The sequence below is a fragment of the Triticum dicoccoides genome, chromosome 3A (assembly GCF_002162155.2).
Source record: "Triticum dicoccoides isolate Atlit2015 ecotype Zavitan chromosome 3A, WEW_v2.0, whole genome shotgun sequence".
Lineage (NCBI taxonomy): Eukaryota > Viridiplantae > Streptophyta > Magnoliopsida > Poales > Poaceae > Triticum > Triticum dicoccoides.
The window spans coordinates 630,325,107-630,343,893 of NC_041384.1; the positions used below are offsets into that span (position 1 = coordinate 630,325,107).

At 51.2% G+C, this 18,787-nt stretch overlaps 1 protein-coding gene across 1 annotated transcript; it reads right to left on the minus strand.

The window, feature by feature from the left end:
• Positions 1–9,742: 9,742 nt before the first annotated feature.
• LOC119272698 lies at positions 9,743–15,051 on the minus strand (the record flags this gene model as incomplete). The annotated part of the gene is made up of 2 exons (XM_037554124.1): positions 14,503–15,051; positions 9,743–10,537 (listed from the first exon to the last, which is right to left on the minus strand). Coding segments are annotated over exons 1-2 (1,344 nt in total), but the record flags the coding sequence as incomplete, so codon positions are not given.
• Positions 15,052–18,787: the final 3,736 nt, after the last annotated feature.

The window sequence follows — 18,787 nt, forward strand, 5'->3', positions numbered from 1 at the left end:
CACCGCTACCTTTACCAAATTGTGTTCACACACTTAGCTCTCAATGGTAGGACATGTTCACCACGTTCCAATTCATTCTGATGAATCAGACCTAACTCAACTCTAAGCAGTAGCAGGCATGACAACAAGCATGAATGAGTAGGCACATCAGGGCTCAAACAATTCCTACTCATGCTAGTGGGTTTCATCTATTTACTGTGGCAATGACATGTCATGCAGAGGAAAGGGGTTCAGCTACCGCAGCATGTAACAGTTGAAACGTTGTTGTCCTAATGCAGTAAAAGAGAGCAGGAGCGAGAGAGTGGGATTGTATCGGAATGACCAAGGGGTTTTTGCTTGCCTGGCACTTCTGAAGATAGAATAGCTCTTCATCGGTGTCATCGATCACGTCGTCGGAAACAACGTCTACTGAAGGGGGCAATTACCGGCAAACAAGGAAGAATACAATCAATGCAATGCAACAATATGATGCATGATCATGACATGGCAATATGTTGTGATTTGGGCTAATGCAACAGAAAGTCATTTTAATTGAAGTGGAATTCAAAACTATATCAAATTCCAACTCCAAACCTATTATGAAATTTTCCCTAATCATGTTTCGTCCTAAACAATGAGGATAACTTGCTCAAACATGCATGAAAATGGTACAGATGGATTCCTTGAATTTTTCATATATAAATTATTTCATTTGGAGTTACGGTTGAATTTCTATGTTTTTAGAAGTTTGGGGTATTATCTGAAATTAATTATGGGCAATAACTGAACTTTCTCAGAGGCCCTTAGCTATTTCCAAAATTGCTGGAGCATTTAATAATATTTATAGCAATTAAATGCCTCAATTCAAATACTTTATGAATTAGTTCAAATATCCAGAATGGCCTAAAAATATTTGCATCATTTTTGGCAGAGGTTTTCACCTTTAGCAAAAATAATGAACATTTTCAAAGGCATTTTGGATTCATTGAAGATTATTTTAGGTTGAACCTATTTGACTTGATATGGTGCTAGGGTTTCAACAATCCCCATTTCAACTTTCAAAGAATTTTAGACATGATGCATGGATGCTTGTGCAACTATTTGCAATCAAATTCTAGGGCTGTGACAACTCACCCCCACTAAACAAGAATCTCGCCCCGAGATTCAAGACATGAGGTAAGAAGACAGGGAGGCACAACGCTAACACAAACTTCACAATCCAGGTTGCACTTCATAAGAAGGTTGATTCGATCATCATCCTTGTCTTGACATCTTGTTCTGAGAACTCTATCCAGCATGCCAACGAGAAGAAAGGGAAAACTCTAGAAGAATCAATCTTCATGAAGATCAAGCAACTGACGATCAACTCACGGAATGAGATGTACAACATCTCTCGAGCTAACATACGAAACATACATCCAAAGGGATGGAGTGAAACAGAGAACGAAGATTCAAGTTGATAAGCACAATTCCACGCTGAATAAGATGGTGCATGGTTTCAAGATAATGAGGAGTTATCTGCCATGATTCGATAATGGAACCTTAGGGAAGGTGACTCGCAGAAATATTCCCCCAAGTGGCAAAAGAATTACTTTTGATACAACGACTAATGAAACTCTCTGTACCAGCCTAGGGCAATTCACAACCGATCATTTGAAGAAGTCGGAAAGAATGGCATACTCAGACTAGAACGGATGATGTGGACTACCTTGTTGAAGACAACGCAATGGATGATTTCTGCTTATCATCAGAAATGGATGGGACTCATGGTAAGTCCACCTTTGAAGATGAACCTGGACATCCACTGTTGAGAAGGGAAAGCCCATGGAAAATTGGCACGACGGGGTGCAAGCTGGGAACAAAATGCAAATGTTGAGAATGTTTCAACCATCATATCTGCCTGAGATTCAGATCTGGTTGGTGTCAGGATATTCCAGACTCATCAAGTCTAGAAAGAAAAATGAAAGTTTGCAACACAATTCGACGATATGACGTTGCGAGATTCTCGGGGAAATGAACTACGGTAGTAAGCTCCAAAGCAGGAGCTGGTTCTGCTAGCACATGTGAACATGTTGTCCCAGACAAGCATGACCACGTGGTAGTCTTATAATAAAAACACTACCGAGTTCAGGTGGGGAACCATCATCGGGGATATCAAAGTCTTGTGCATTACCATGGATTAGCACTTAACTCCTTTTCCTAGAACAAACCAGTTAGTGGCTTGGTGTGCTAGGAACACATATGGAGTGGAGGTAATTAATCTACCAAACCATAGAATACTTCGCACGTATGCATGACTGATTTGGGATGATGCCAAGGGAAACAAAACAATCCTTTCTCAAATTCATGGCGACAACTTACACCTAATGCACGTGAACTTGGAGAAAGTCACTTCTTACACCAAACAGGTATTTCATAAATGGGATATGAAGATAATGCTTACAAAAGTTTCCAACACTAGCTTGATGTTCAACATGAATCAAGGAGGAGACAAGGATGTTGTCGATGGGCTCAACAACAATTCATCCAGGTTTCCAGATAGATGGAATTCCACAACTACATGAACAAGACGATAGTGTTGGTCAGACCCAAAAGATATAATGGTGCATGCTCGAGGGGTCAACCAAGAGTAAGACAACATTATGAATATCATTGGTTCTGATTTTACTTGACGATAGCCCATACTCAAGTCAAAGTTTTGACAAGGTAATAGATCAACTGATCATGAGGATCAATCGATGAAGATATCACCTATCTTCAACACACGCACATATATCCCTTGAAATGAGCTAAGCTGGCAAGCTTTTATCTTCCAACTCTCCAAGTTATTGTATAGCTTAACCAACTAGCTCAGGGGTAACCGACACAGATTTCTTGGAGAATGGCTGGTTTACAAGAAACCAACTTGATCACGAGCTCAACATAGTGGTCAGGTGACAACCTGGTAACACTTCCGAGAAGATTTTCAAAAAATCACGAACCACTAATATGTTACTGAGCTCGGGAACAATCTTGCTTTTCAGGGCAAGACGATATGGTCAAACGAGCAAGGGATTGACACAATCCTAACTCATTGATCGAAGAGTGCACCGGAAATAAGGACTAGGTAGCACAATCAACCTTAGGGTGATGATTCAATAATCAACACACTAAGAATGAGGTTATTGTCCAATTAACTACCAAGCAACGGAATTGCTAGGAGCATAGATTTCACACACCATGATTCACTTGTCGGCATCCCGGTTACAATAACATGGAAACCAAGGAATGAATGATGATGGTGAAGTATCACTGCGTCAAGAATTCATAAGAGGTGGTGCAATTCTCATGACAATCCTGACATAAAGAGAGCAACACTCCAAGGTAGAACAGAGTCAAAAGCTGGGTTGCATTTTGATCTGCGGAATACAACTGCTTTGACCCAATCCTGGATATGGATGAGGTACTGGAGTTTGTTTCTCCTAGTCATTCCGAATAGAATGGCTTGACGGACCACAAGAATAAAAGGCATCGATAACACGAATGCACAACTACTCCTGACTATCAACTGATAGACAAAGACCAAAATACAACTAAAGAGGGACAACTCAAGGAACATATAATTTTCTGAGTTGTGGATGCATAGATTAGTATGTCAAATAAAGCTCAACATATTTCTTCCGGAAAATCCATGCAGAAAGGTAGAACTGGCAGAGTCACAACATAGAATGGAGACCTCATCAAGAGCACTCTTGTTGTGATCATTGGTTCAAATATCTTCTGCCATAATGGTTCATGGTATTTGGAAGAAGGAAATACCACAGACCTCGAGGACTATCGCAAAGGTTACTAATATCCTAAAGGTACGAGCAACACTATCAACACGAGGTAAGTAGAGTGGATCTTGGGTCAGGAACCCAGGAGTGGAATATCTACTACTAGATGGTATCATGGGATGCTTTCAAGAATAATGGACAGAATCATCACACTGGAAATACAAAACATGGCTAGGTTACTAGATGATCCCCTAGGACACCTAGGGTCATAATAATAATTCCAACATACACGTCAAGGCAACGGAGTACCTCAACATACAGATTAGTGTGCTTAATCTGGCCCAAAATACAACGGAACATGGAGGAAAGATTTGCAAGTGCATCAGACTATTTAGAAACCTGGGATGACTCGGACAGCATAACGGCTGTAAATGCTCAAAATGATTTGAGACATCTTGCAAAATGGTGGCATGACCACTCAACATCACAATATCAAAGTTTCGGGATCAACGGTCAACATACGGAAGTAGTAGGAACTGAACTGAGGCTTAAACTCAACAATCCTAGGCAACTACGGTTTAGTAACACATCATCCCGAGAGATAGAAGAGAAGCCTAGTTCTTAACCCCGTAGAAAAGATAAGATGACTCAGATCAGAAGGTCATGAGGATGAGGAGTAAAAGAGCCTTACATTCCCATCCACAATCAATTCCCTTATATAACTAAAACATTTCTAGACACGACTTCAACCAGCTTGGCTTGGTAATCCTACAGGCAGTCAGGCTCTGATACCAAAGCTGTCAGGACCCCGATTCCAAGTCACATCGATCTAGCCGGTAACACCTCATATCACTTTGCGGCCTCACGCACGGTATTCCCACGGGTGTCGCCTTACCATGGCCCGGGACCGTTTGCGCCTTTTAGCTCACGTATATGATAGTGTTGCTAGCATCCATATGACAGAGAACCCGGGCTGACATGACTAGTCGTGAACCCAAAGTGGCACTAACTTACGGGGACATGCATACATGAATCAACATCGAGCATGTCGGTCAGCAGTGTGCGAATCCGGGCTGTAGCACTTGGCTAACAGGACTCCGGTGAACCGGGCTGTAGCGGACTACTATGGCTCATGGAAGCACAAGACTACATTTCCCCATAAGAGAGGCTACCAAGGATAAACAACTAGGTTGTCGGATCCCACACATACCAAGCATTTCAATCATACACACGATATGCTCGATATGTGTAAATACAACATGTCATCACAATAAAACTCTACGACTCAAAGTATTTATTCATTAGGCTCCGAAGAGCCAGATATTACAAACATGGGTCTCATGACCCAACATACAGAGCATACAAGCAACAAGCACATGCGGAAGCTTAACATGTCTGAGTACAGACATCTACAAATGAAAGAGGCTAAGAAGCCTGACTATCTACCAGATCCTGCCGAGGGCACAAGATCGTAGCTGAGGTAACAAGCTAAATGTCGAAGTCCACGTGGAACTACTAGCGAGACTGAAGTCTCTTTGCAAAACATAAAATAAGCAAACGTGAGTACAAATGTACCCAGCAAGACTTACATCAGAACTAACTACATATGCATCAGTATCAACAAAGGGGTGGTGGAGTTTGACTGTAGCAAGCCAGCTTTGACTCGGTGGCTAACCTGAACTACAACTGCAAGTAACTCTTTTGAGGTGGCGCACACGAGTCCACATATTCACCATATCAATACTCCACTATCGATCCGCTCCCGTCTCCCTGCGAGAACGCCATCCATAGCACTCACACTTATCTTGTGCATTTTAGAGTATCCACTTTCACTTGTGTATGAACTATGCAAGGGGTCCAAGTTTCCATATCCGAGGAATCCGGCTATTCGAATAGATAATGATAACCCTACAGGGGTGTACTTCTTCACACACGCTCTCGCCACTTACCACCATGTACACGTCGTGTATCTTGGCAACCTTCAAGCGGAAGCCTGGTGAGGGAGTCGGCCACGACCTGACTAACCACACAAGTCTCTAGTCCAGGTTTATCGCCTATTCGGGTTCCATCCGCAAGGAGATCCGGCCGGGGTGTCGCTCACGACCCCAAACGATGTGTACAGGGTTCCCAAGCCCACCATCCGGGTGCCACTTGGTACACCGGGCCACTGTGCCTAGTCTGTCCCAAGCCCACCTGTACCGGGTGCCACTTGGTAGACTACTAACACTACCTACAAACACCAGAAACTAGTTGCAACTCCTGGACAAAGATCGAGTTGATTAATAAGTCGAGAGAGCTTGGAGCGCCCGGATCCCAATGTGTGGTAGTAACTGTTCATGGATCACAAACACAGAACTCAGTTCCTGAGGACGGCTGCAATGAGACAATCCACCATGTACTCCTATATGGCCTCTCACGGCTACCTTTACCAAATCGTGTTCACACACTTAGCTCTCAACGGTAGGACATGTTCACCACGTTCCAATTCATTCCCGATGAATCAGACCTGACTCAACTCTAAGCAATAGCAGGCATGACAACAAGCATGAATGAGTAGGCACATCAGGGCTCAAACAATTCCTACTCATGCTAGTGGGTTTCATCTATTTACTGTGGCAATGACAGGTCATGCATAGGAAAGGGGTTCAGCTGCCGCAGCATGTAATAGTTGAAACGTTGTTGTCCTAATGCAGTAAAAGAGAGCAGGAGCGAGAGAGTGGGATTGTATCGGAATGACCAAGGGGTTTTTGCTTGCCTGGCACTTGTGAAGATAGAATAGCTCTTCATCGGTGTCATCGATCACGTCGTCAGAAACAACGTCTACTGAGAGGGGGCAATTACCGGCAAACAAGGAAGAATACAATCAATGCAATGCAACAATATGATGCATGATCATGACATGGCAATATGTTGTGATTTGGGCTAATGCAACATAAAGTCATTTTAATTGAAGTGGAATTCAAAACTATATCAAATTCCAACTCCAAACCTATTATGAAATTTGCCCTAATCATGTTTCATCCTAAACAGTGAGGTTAGCTTGCTCGAACATGCATGAAAATGGTACAGATGGATTCCTTGAATTTTTCTGATAATTTTTCATATATAAATTATTTCATTTGGAGTTACGGTTGAATTTCTATGATTTTTAGAAGTTTGGGGTATTTTCTGAAATTAATTATGGGCAATAACTGAACTTTCTCAGAGGCCCTTAGCTATTTCCAGAATTGCTGGAGCATTTAATAAAATTTATAGCAATTAAATGCCCCAATTCAAATACTTTATGAATTAGTTCAAATATCCAGAATGGCCTAAAAATATTTGCATCATTTTTGGCAGAGGTTTTCACCTTTAGCAAAAATAATGAACATTTTCAAAGGCATTTTGGATTCATTGAAGATTATTTTAGGTTGAACCTATTTGACTTGATCTGGTGCTAGGGTTTCAACAATCCCCATTTCAACTTTCAAAGAATTTTAGACATGATGCATGGATGCTTGTGCAACTATTTGCAATCAAATTCTAGGGCTGTGACAATAGTCGATGGTGAGCTTCCCTCTTTTTCCTTCTTTGAGCTGCCGACTGTTGGTCAAGCCGGCTTCTCGTCTTTACCTTTGGCTCTTTGCTTTCAGTCTTGGCAGACTTCTTCCCTGGTCACTCGGACGCCGCCAACCAAGCCATTGAAGCTGATCGCGAAGGACGGAGGGCGGACGGTGCGCAGATCGCCGCCGACGCTCCCCGAATCCTTAACGAGCACATCCTGAGCATCGAGGCCCGTCTTCGGCCGACTCACCGGATGCTGCGCCGGCTTCAGCGTGTCGGCGCCCAGGTGATCGCCGCCCTGTGCCCTGACATGCCAGCACCGCACACTCCTAGTCCGACTGGCGACTGGCTGGAGGTGGAGGCTGGCCATCTTGAGGCCTGGAAGGGCTCCTCGACCCGGGTTGGAGCGCGCCGTGCCTTGAAGTTCGTCAAGGCGTGGTACTCTGGGCTAAGCCTAGCCTAGCTAGCCACATTCCGGCTAGAGGCTCAAGAGGAATTGGCGGTCGTGGAAGATGACCTCGTCAAGCGTGCGGCGTCAATCGCCGAATACACCGACACCAGCATCTTTATCCCGGAGCGGGTTGAGAATGGCGCCGAGGCGCCACCGGAATGGTTCGGGCTGAACCCAGAAGACGACAAGGACTCGGCGGAGGTGATCGACTCCAACGGTGAGGAAGAAGGCGAGGCGGAGGAGGAAGGCGAAGAGGAGGCGCCAGAGGTCGGAGTGGACGGCCAGCCCCAGCTCGACCGCGCCTCCAGCAACGAGCCACGCCCAACCGAGCCGGCTACCGCTGGAGGCGACCAAGCGGAGACTAACCAGCCGGCCGCTCCACCAACTGGCGCCGCCGATTCCTCCGACCCACCGAACCCGTCTGCCGCTTCCTACGCCGCCACTTTATCTTTTGCCTTACCTGTCTATCAGTCTTGACGAACTTTTTAATTTTGCACAATTCCACCCACCGGGTGTATCTTAAACTTGTGCTTTGAAGATCGGGCAAGGGCCTTTGTTATGTAAATATTTTTGCGAGTTCTATCTTTTCTTGCTTGCTGCTCTTTGGCTTTTTCCTTTGCTTCCTTCCCTTGGTTGACGCCTTGTCAGCCAAACAGCCGCTCTGCGGACTGTGGCTGGGTCAAGTACTTAGTTACTTCTGGAAAGGCAAGTACTTTAGCCATTTCTAGAACATTCTAGCAAGTTAAGTAGAAACCGGCAGGCCGGCTGCTCAATAGTCGGTCGTAGAAGGTGGGAAGCCGGCTTAAACTATGCACGTGCTTTGTGTCCTTAGCCATTTTTCATGTGGACACTCTTTCTGCCTTGCTCCTGCCCACCGGACAGTCGCTCTGCGAGCTGTGACTTCTGGCAGGAGACGGCTTAAGTGCCAACACATTACTTGTCCGGCTGCAGGAAGCATTTCATAGTACAAGGCGACAAGTCCACGGGCCGACTAGTCGGACCCGGTGCCAAGCGGCATAAAGAAAATGATATACTCATAGGCATAATTCTTATCATATAGATAAAAGAGGGCAGTCCCCGAGCTCTTCTCGGGGGACCCGGAGTCTTCGTACTTTAATACAAAAGGTAGCATGGTACATACTGTATCAACTGTAAAATCTTTGAAGGAGATTTGCATTCCATGGCCGCTCCGTCTCCTTGCCGTAGTCATCCCTCTTGCGCGCTCGAGGCTTCTGAGCATCGATCAGGTAGTAGGAGTCGTTGCCCAACACTTTGCTGATGATGAAGGGGCCTTCCCAAGGCGCTGAGAGCTTGTGCTGGCCGGCTGTTTGCTGGATCAGCCGGAGCACAAGGTCTTCTTCTTGGAAAGATCTCGGCTTGACCTTCCAGTTGTAGTATCGGCGCAAACTCTGCTGGTAGATGCTAGACCGGCTGAGTGCCATCAGCCGGCCCTCTTCCAGCAGATCGACACCGTCTTGACGTGCTTCTTCTGCCTCCTCTTCGGTGTACATGGTGACTCGAGGGGAGTCGAATTCTATGTCTGTTGGGATGAGGCTTCGGCACCGTAGACGAGGAAGAAAGGCGTGAAGCCGGTTGACTTGTTCGGTGTTGTGCATAGGCTCTAGAGGACGGCTGGCAGCTCGTCGAGCCAGCAGCCGGCCGAACGCTCCAGAGGCTCGACCAGTCAGGGCTTGATGCCGGACAAAATGAGGCCGTTTGCTCGCTCCACCTGGCCGTTTGACTGCGGATGGGCAACGAACGCTAAGTCTAGTCGAATGCCCTGCATTGCGTAGAAATGGGCCAAGGCGCCTTTGGCAAAGTTTGTGCCATTGTCGGTGATGATGCTGTGCAGTATGCCATACCGGACGGTGATGTCGGAGATGAAAGTCACAGCTGTCGGACCATTCAGCTTCTTGATTGGTTTTGCTTCTATCCACTTGGTGAACTTGTCCACCGCGACAAGCAGACGAGTCATGCCACCTCGCGCTGTTTTGAATGGTCCCACCATGTCCAGGCCCCAAACAGCAAAGGGCCAGGCAATGGGAATAGTCTTGAGTGCAGAAGCCGTCTGATGTGGCTTGGAACGGAACTTCTGGCACCCTTTGCATTTCTGGACTAAGTCTTTGGCGTCTTCTAGAGCAGTCGGCCAAAAAAAACCATGGCAGAAAGCTTTGGCGACAAGTGCTCTTGAAGCCGCATGGTGGCCACATTCGCCTTGATGGATGTCTTTGAGGATTGCTTGGCCTTGCTCCGGCTTGACGCAGCGCTGGTAGACTCCGGTGACACTGCACCTCACAAGCTCTCGGTTGACTATGGTGTAAGCTGCTGCCCAGCATTGCACTTGCTGGGCCGAGATCTCATTAGTCGGCAGCTCTTTGTTTACCAGGAAGTTGAGGATGGGCTGGGCCCATGAAGGTGCTGCGATTTCTTCGATTGCCAGGACTGCAACTTGGACGAGGGCGGTTGGGCCGGGAGGCGGCCGGTTGGAGTCGGCTGCCGCTTCCTGGGTCGATGAAGTCCCCGGGCCGACTGCATCAGTCCCTGGGCCGGGCTTTGAAGTCTCCGGGCTGGCCGCTTCAGTCCCCGGGCTGGGTTTTGAAGTCCCCGGGCCGAGTGCGACTGCCGCAGCCCCCGGGCCGCCTGCCGGAATTCCCGTGCCGGCTGCTGGAGCTCTCAAGTCAGACCCGACTACTTCAGGAGGAGCCGACACAAAGATAGAATCCGACTCTGGCGATGGCTTGATAGACGGCTTGAGGAGGCATTGTAGGGCGACGCCGGTCGGTATTGCTTGACGAGTGGAGCCGATTCGTGCCAAGGCGTCTGCTTGCTCATTGTCATTTCTTGGCACATGGAGAAACTCGCACCCTTCAAAATATCCACTGAGTTGCTGTACGAGGAAGCGATAGATCGCCATGCTTGCATCCTTGGCGTCCCAGTCGCCTGACAACTACTGGATCACTAAGTCAGAGTCACCATAGCACAGGATCCGGCGAATGCCGAGCTCTTTGGCAAGCCGGAGCCCGTGAATGAGTGCCTCGTATCCAGCGATGTTGTTGGAGGCGGCAAAATGAATTTGCAGCACATATCTGAGCCTGTCTCCTTTGGGAGAGGTGAGGATGATGCCGGCTCCCAAACCGGTGCGCATCTTGGAACCATCAAAGTGCATCCGCCAATGGTTGGAGTCCAGCGCCGGTCCCAGGTACTGGGTTTCGGCCCAGTCGACGAGGAAGTCGGCCAGCACCTGTGACTTGATGGTGGTGCGAAGCTGGTAGTAGATGGTGTAAGGGGACAGATCTATGGCCCATTTGGCCACTCGACCGGAGGCATCTCAGCTTCCAATGATCTCGGCAAGCGGAGCAGTGCAGGCGATAGTGATTGGGTGCTCTTAAAAGTACGACTTCAATTTCTTGGCGGTAAAGTGCAGGCCGTAGCACATCTTCTGATAGTGGGGGTAGTTTTGCTTGGAGGCTGACAGCACTTCACTTAGGTAATACATCAGTCTCTGGACTGGTAGCACCTTTCCTTCCTCCTTGCGTTCTACCACTATGACTGTGCTGACCACTCGGCTGGTGGCGGTGATGTAGAGGAGCATGGGCTCCTTAGGAGTCGGAGCCGCCAGGACAGGCGGAGTAGTCAACATCTTCTTGAGCTGGAGAAAAGCTTCATCTGCCTTGTCGTTCCACTTGAAAAAAGTGGTCTTCTTCATGAGTTGGTACAGGGGAAGAGCCTTCTTTCCTAGCCGACTGATGAAACGGCTGATGGACGCCAAATAGCTGGTGAACTTCTGCACATCCAGCAGTCGGGTGGGTACTTCCATCCTCTCAATGGCCTTGATCTTCACAGGGTTGCACTCTACGCTGCGGTCTGAGACCAGGAATCCAAGAAGCTGGCCGGCTGGTACTCCGAAGACGCATTTCTCTGGGTTGAGATTTATTTGAAACCGGCGTAGGTTCTCAAAGGTCTCTTTGAGGTCTTCTAGCAGCGTTCCATGCTTCTCCGTCTTCACCATGACATCGTCCATGTAAACATGGGCGTTTCTGCCGAGTTGTTTGAGGAGGCACTTCTGCATGCAACGTTGAAATGTGGCGCCGACATTCCTCAAGCCGAACGTCATGGTCAAGTAGCAGAAGGCTCCAAATGGTGTGATGAAGGCGGTCTTCAGTCTATCGGTCGGGTTCAGCTTGATCTGGTGATACCCTGAATATGCATCCATGAAACTCAACAGCTCGCATCCGGCTATGGAGTCTATCACTTGGTCGATTCTCGGCAAAGCAAACGGGTCCTTGGGGCAGGCTTTGTTGAGGCTGGTGTAACCAATACACATGCGCCACTGCTTGTTTTTCTTCAGCACAAGGACTGGGTTGGCCAGCCATTCTGGAAAGAACACTTCCATGATGTAGTCGGCTGCCAGCAGCCGGGTTATCTCTTCTCCAACGACTCTTCTCTTCTCTTCTGACAGGCGGCGCAAGGGCTGCCTGACTAGCTTGGCATCAGACCAGACATGTAACTTGTGCTCGGCGAAATCCATTGGAACACCCGGCATGTCTTTAGGTGACCATGCAAATATGTCCCTATTCTCATGGAGGAAATCGATGAGCTCGCTTTCCTATTTGCTGTCAAGTTTTGCACCTATGACAGCGTACCTCTCCGGGTGCTCCGGGTCCAAGAGTATCTTCTTTGTCTCTTTGGCTGGCTTGAACGAACCCTCGGCTTCCGACTCCTTGGGGTTGGGTGACATCTCCGGCTGCTTTCCTGCCATTGCCACAACTCGGTCAAGGAGCCGCTTCTCGGTCGCGGTCACGAGGGACTCGGCCAGTCGACTGCTATCTGCCGCACAAGCGGACGACTTCTTGTAGTCCCCGGCTATGGTCAGAATTCCCTTAGAACTCGGCATCTTCATCTTGAGGTAAGCATAGTGGGGGACCGCCATGAACTTGGCCAGTGCAGGCCGGCCAAGTAGTGCATGGTATGGGCTCTTGAGGTCCACCACCTCAAACCAGACTGGCTCTCATCGGAAGTGATCCTTGTCTCCAAAGAGGACGTCTATCTGAATCTTACTGATTGGTGAGTAGGAAAGGCCAGGAACTATGCCATGGAATACAGTTCGACTGGGCTGAAGCTGCCTTTGTTTGATTCCTAACTTCTCCATGGTATCTTTGTACAGAATGTTGATGTTGCTGCTGCCATCTTTCAGAACTCGGGAAAACCGAGCAGCTCGCCTATCAGTGGCAAAGGTGGCATCCAGGACCAGGGCGTAGGAGCCGGGGTTGGGCATTACTTCTGGATGGTCAGCTATGCTCTAGCTAATGGGCTTCTCGGACCAATGCATGAACTCGGGGGTCTCCGTTGCCACTGCATTCACTTATTGCTGACGTTGTCATCTGCTGTGCTTATCGTCGGCCATGCTGGTGAACACAACATAAGCTCCGTGCTCTTCAGGGTACTCGTCTTGTATGGCTCCGACTGGTCGAACCGCCAGCTGCTGGGGGGAGGAGGAGGCGGCTGCCCAGCAGGCGGAGGAGGCAGAAGGCCGTCCCCCTTGGCGATCCTGGTGAGCCAATGGCATTTCTGAGTGGTATGGTTGGATGGCTTCGCACCACTGTGGAATTTACTGGGTGCGTCAAGAGTCTGCTCATATGAAAAAGCCGATAGCCAATTGGGCTTGCCGCCCTTCTGGCGCTTGGACGGAGGCTGCCCCTCCGGTTGCTGGTCTTCGACTGTCGCCACCTGCCGGCTTGTGGAAGCCGGATGCATGGCCTTGCGCTTGTTGTTGCTTGGTTGCTGGCACCGACTGGTGTTGCCAGCCGGGGTTCGAGGAGCTTGAGGGGCTACTTTGCCAGACGCATCAACTTGGATTTCTGCCTTCATGGAGGAGTCGGCCGTGGCATACTTATCTGCTATGATCAGCAGCTCATCGAGGGTCGCCGGCTCATCGTAGAGGAGTCAGTGCTTGAGGAGGGTGCCCTCTCGGCACCCAGCGGCGACTCGATAGCCTGCACCTCGTGCACGCCTTCGCAAGAGTTGCGGAGCTCGGCCCAACGCATGAGGTAGTAGCGAGTCGACTCGTTGGGGCCTTGTACGCACATGGAGAGCTGGCGAGGTTTGGGCGGCCGCTTGTACGTGCTGGTGAAGTTGCGGATGAAGGCTTCGGTGAAGTCGACCCAGCTGTTGATGCTGCGGGTGCTTCAGACTGTTCAGTCATGTCCGGGTTGTGCCCTGGAGCATGAGCGCAACGTACTTCACAGCAATGTGCTTGTTGCCGTTTGCTATGCTGACGGCTATGGAGTAATCGACCAGCCAGTCCTCCGGCTTCACGGAGCTGATGTATTTGGGCGTGTCTCTTGGGAGCGTGAACCCTTTGGGGAAGGGCTCGTCTCGAATGCGGGGGCCGAAACAGGACAGACCCAACTCATCTTCCTCTTCTAGCGCCAGAGACTGGTGGAGACGGTCGATCCGGTGGCGGGCATCATTCTCTCCGACTCCCTCTCGGCGGCCAAGGCGGTCGCCGAGTGTTGGGTGATCAACAGGCGGCGGGGAGGCGCGCCTTTCCCTGTGAGGGGGAGGAGGCGGACAGTCATCCCGTCGTTCCACTATTCTCAGGCGGCCATCTTGGTCGCGCTCGTTGGTGATGTGAGTCCGGCTGCGGCTGGCAGCCGGCTCCTTGTCTCTTCTTCCGCGGACGCCACCAGTCGGTGTCCAAGATGTCGCGCCTTGATCCCGGCGGGGAGGCGGATCGTCATTTTGCCAGTGGGGCACCTCAGTGCGGCAACCGACCTCGTGCTGCTCAGCAGCTGCGTCGAGGAGCCGCTGGACGCGCTCCGCCATCTGGCGACGTTCTTCGCCCTCGAACTTGTCTAGCTCTTCTACTGCCGCCTGGGCAGCTCGGATATTTTCCGCGGGCGTGGCGTAGACGGGGTGATTTGCCCAGAACAGGTTGGCGATGGCCACCCTGCGCTGCTGGACTGTGCGAAGGTGGCTGGGCCCAGCGGGAGCCGGCGTGCCGCCCACAGCGCGGTCCATCTCGCACCGGTAGGCTTCCGACAGGCGTCTCATGCTAGCCAGCTTCTTGACGCCCTCGACGAGCTGGATGCGGCATGCTTCCAGCATCTCGGTGTCGGTGTCTTCTGGGATGGGCGCCGTCAGGTCTTGTAGTGCCGTGTTGAGCGGATCTTGAGCACCTCCGCCGGAGTGCTCGATGTGGCCGATGACAAGCACTTCCATGACGGCGCTCTCGCCGCTCTCCGCGCAAGGAGGCGGCTCGTCGGAGACCACCATGTTGGTGGGGAACGTGTCAAGCGACGCAGTGTCGGAATCGACAAGCATCGTGTTGATGGAGCCAACATACTCCAAGTCCGCAGTGGGCTCGATGGCTACGTGGAGCTGATCATGGAGGCTGACGAGGTAGCTCTCAGGGCCATCATTGCCTGCATCATATGCCGGCTCGTCGGAGAGGCGAACCTTGCCAACAAGGTCGGCGAGGCAGCTCACCGCGCAGGCGATCTCCGTGCCACGCAGCGTGTCAACATAGACTCCGTTTGGTGTGCCGGGCTGGCTACACTCGCCAGGGAGGAAAAGGGTTCCCGTCCAGAACAGGTCTCCGGACGACGGTGCACCTCGCCCCATGGTGGGCGCCAAATGTCGGGGGTTGGGTGCGACTTATGCCAAAGGATGGCTTATCATGGTGGGAGCGAGTAGAACGTCGCCGGTGCCCGGAAGCGGGATGAGGTGTAGACACGAACGCTGGCATACTTTACCCAGGTTCGGGGCTCTCCTAGGAGATAACACGCCTAGTCCTGCTCTGCAGGGTCTCCGCATGATCACTAAGGCGCAAGTAAGTACAATGGTGCTCCTCGAGCTGTATGCTAGAGGTAGGAGAAGGCAGGGCTAGCTCTCTCCTCCCTCTATGGGCTGGTCTAGTTCTAACAGGTTGGGAACCCTTTGCATGCGTGCCCTGGGGGGTTTATATATAGGCCTACCCCCAGGGGTACGATGGTAATCCGGCCGGGCGTAGGGCCCGGCCGTCAGTCTGTTCGGTCGCCGGCTTCTCCGCCGACTGCTGGGGCCCGCCGCCTGGTGGGCCCCGCAGACTGGTTGGGGACGGGGCCAACAGGCCGCCCCCGCCGCTCTTGGGTCTTGTTGGCTGCTGATCCATATAGCCGTGACTCTAATGACGCAGGCTTGGTCAGGGGATCGTGGCTACAGCTCCGCCGCCTGGCGGACGATTACTGTAGTCACTCCGTGTCTCGTCTGGTTAATGGTGCATTGGTGGGGCGGGCCGACTGCTGGGGGCCGACCTCCATCGGGTCCGACTGGTGGGGCTCTTGCCGTCTTCCGGACTCTTGCTGATTGGTGGGGCTCTTGCCGTCTTCCAGGCTCTTGCTGACTGGTGGGGTCCGTTGTCCTTGGGCCGTACCGACATGCCGTCGTGGGAGCAGGACTCCGCCTGATTGTGGTGATGTCAGGAGTGGCGTGGCAATAGTGCCGCGCCGGACAGAGATCTCCGCCGGTACGGTGCACTATGGCCACGCCTGTCCCTGGATCGGGGGGGGGGATGGTCTATATTGTAGCCATCCCCCGTCCTATCTTTCTTGATGAGGGCGCGGGCTTCGTTGGCGCCATGGGCCGACTGCTAGGGGCCGGCTTCTCTAGAAGCCGCCAACTAGGAGTTGGCTGGTCTTGAGGTCGGTCTCTGGAACTCGGCCGTCTACGGGCAGTCGGCTATTCCTTCATCCGGCCACCAGAAGGCGGCACTTCATCTTGGTACCTTGAGGGGCGCAGTCGGCCCTGATGTCTTGAAAGGTTCTGGGCTTCGGGTTGGCCTACTCGTGGCCCATTACTCCGACACGCTCCCTTGCCTCTTCATCCTCCCTCTCTGCTCTTTGCGACCGCGGCCCGCTGCTCCGAGCAGGACTCCATCGCCACTCTCCTTCTCTTCTTTCTTTCTTTGTCTTTGCCGATGGCGCTTCCTTCGGGCTCATGGATGGGCTTGACCGTCACCATGGACGACATCACGTATCTCTACAGCACCATGCGCTTTTCGGGGGAGACGGAGGTCTCCATGCGCCTGCCACAGGGCGAGCGGGAGCCATGGCCCGAAGGCACGGAGTGCGTGGTGTTCTACCCGCACTTCAAGTGCAGGGTTGGCCTTCCTGCGAGCAGCTTCTTCCGCGGCTTTCTAGAGTTCTTCAGGCTCCAACCCCATCATCTTGGGGCGGGCGCCATCGTGCAGCTTTCTGGCTTCGTCACCCTCTGCAAAGGGTACCTGGGGGTCGAGCCTTCGATCGACCTCTGGGTGTGCTTCTTCTCCTTGAAGCAGCAGGGGGCAAAGGCCGGGGAGATGTCTGACTGCGGTGTCACCGTCATCTGCAAGCGGACGGGCGCTAACTGGCCCAAGATGCCGCTGGAGGACTCTGCCAAGAAGTGGCAGAACTCTTTCTTCTATGTCCGCAACCTTGGCGCGGACCGCAGCAATCTGCCGCCCTTCGTCAACGCGCTGCCGCGGGGGAAACAGAACTGGAGTTATTATCCCCGACACCCGTTGAGGGAGTCCTGGACTAAGGGGTCCTCGGGCGTCCGACCTGTTAGCCATGGTTTGGACTGATGGGCTATGAAGAACACGAAGACTGAAGACTGCACCCGTGTCCGGATGGGATTCTCCTTAGCGTGGAAGGCAAGCTTGGCGATCAAATATGTAGATTCCTTTCTTTGTAACCGACCTTGTGTAACCCTAGATCCTCCCAGTGTCTATATAAACCGAAGGGCTTAGTCCGGATAGGGGGATATTCATTACCATAGCCATACAAGCTAGGCCTCTAGGGTTTAGCCATTACGATCTCGTGGTAGATCAACTCTTGTAATACTCATATTCATCAATACCAATCAAGCAGGACGCAGGGTATTACCTCCATAGAGAGGTCCCGAACCTGGGTAAACATCGTGTCCCCTGTCTCCTGTTACCATCGACCTTAGACGCACAGTTCAGGACCCCCTTCCCGAGATCCGCCGGTTTTGACACCGACATTGGTGCTTTCATTGAGAGTTCTACTATGCCATCGTCAAGAGGTTTGATGGCTCCTTCAATCATCTACTACGATGCTGTCCAGGGGGAGTCTTCCTCCCCGGACAGATTTTTGTGTTCGGCGGCTTCGCACTGCGGGCCAACTCGCTTGGCCATCTGGAGCAGATCGAAAGATACGCCCCTGGCCATCAAGTCAGATTTGGGAGCTTGAACTACGTCAGGGACATCCGTGGAGATTTGATCTTCGCCGGATTTGAGACCGCGGCGACCGCTCCTGGTCACCTCGATGAACATGACCTAAATCTATCATCGGACCCCATTCAGGAGATAGCTCCTGCAATCGCTCTGGCCCTAAATCCGGAGCATACCGCGCCATCCAAGGATTGGAGGCTCAACCCCACCACGGAGGCCACAAATTCCTCGACGTTGGAGCCGCACATGGACTTAACCTCACACAATATCTGTGTCACCGGAACTCCGGACTTGTCTCAAGCCATAAGTCCCGAACCATGTGAGCCTGCGGACGCCGAACTTGATCGTTTATCGATCTTCGTTCAGCACCGCAGACATCTTCCAGCACTCACCCTTGGGCGATATGCTAAACTCATTAAAGAACCTGTCCTTGGCGGGGGACCGACAGTCGAAGTATGTCCGGTTCAAACTAAGGGTTGACGACAGAGAATTTCACTCCCCACCCGCCACCCACTTTATAGCCACTGTCAAGGATTTAACCGACACACTTGATTATGGCTCCGACGACATCGATGGTATGGACGACGATGCCGGAGAAGAAGAGGCCCAGAACCCGCCGTTCACCGGACGCTGGGCGGCCACTTCCCCGTATGATGTATACATGGTGGGTGCACCAAAGGAGAACAGCGACGATGACAAGGAAGACCCAATAGAGGATAAACCTTCCGAAATATAATAAAAGCGCCGGCGTCAGCGGTGCCGCTCTAAGTCACGCCGCAGTAGGGACAGCAACACCGGCACGGGAGAAGATAATGCTCCGGAAGGTGCCGAAGACAACGAAGACTCTGT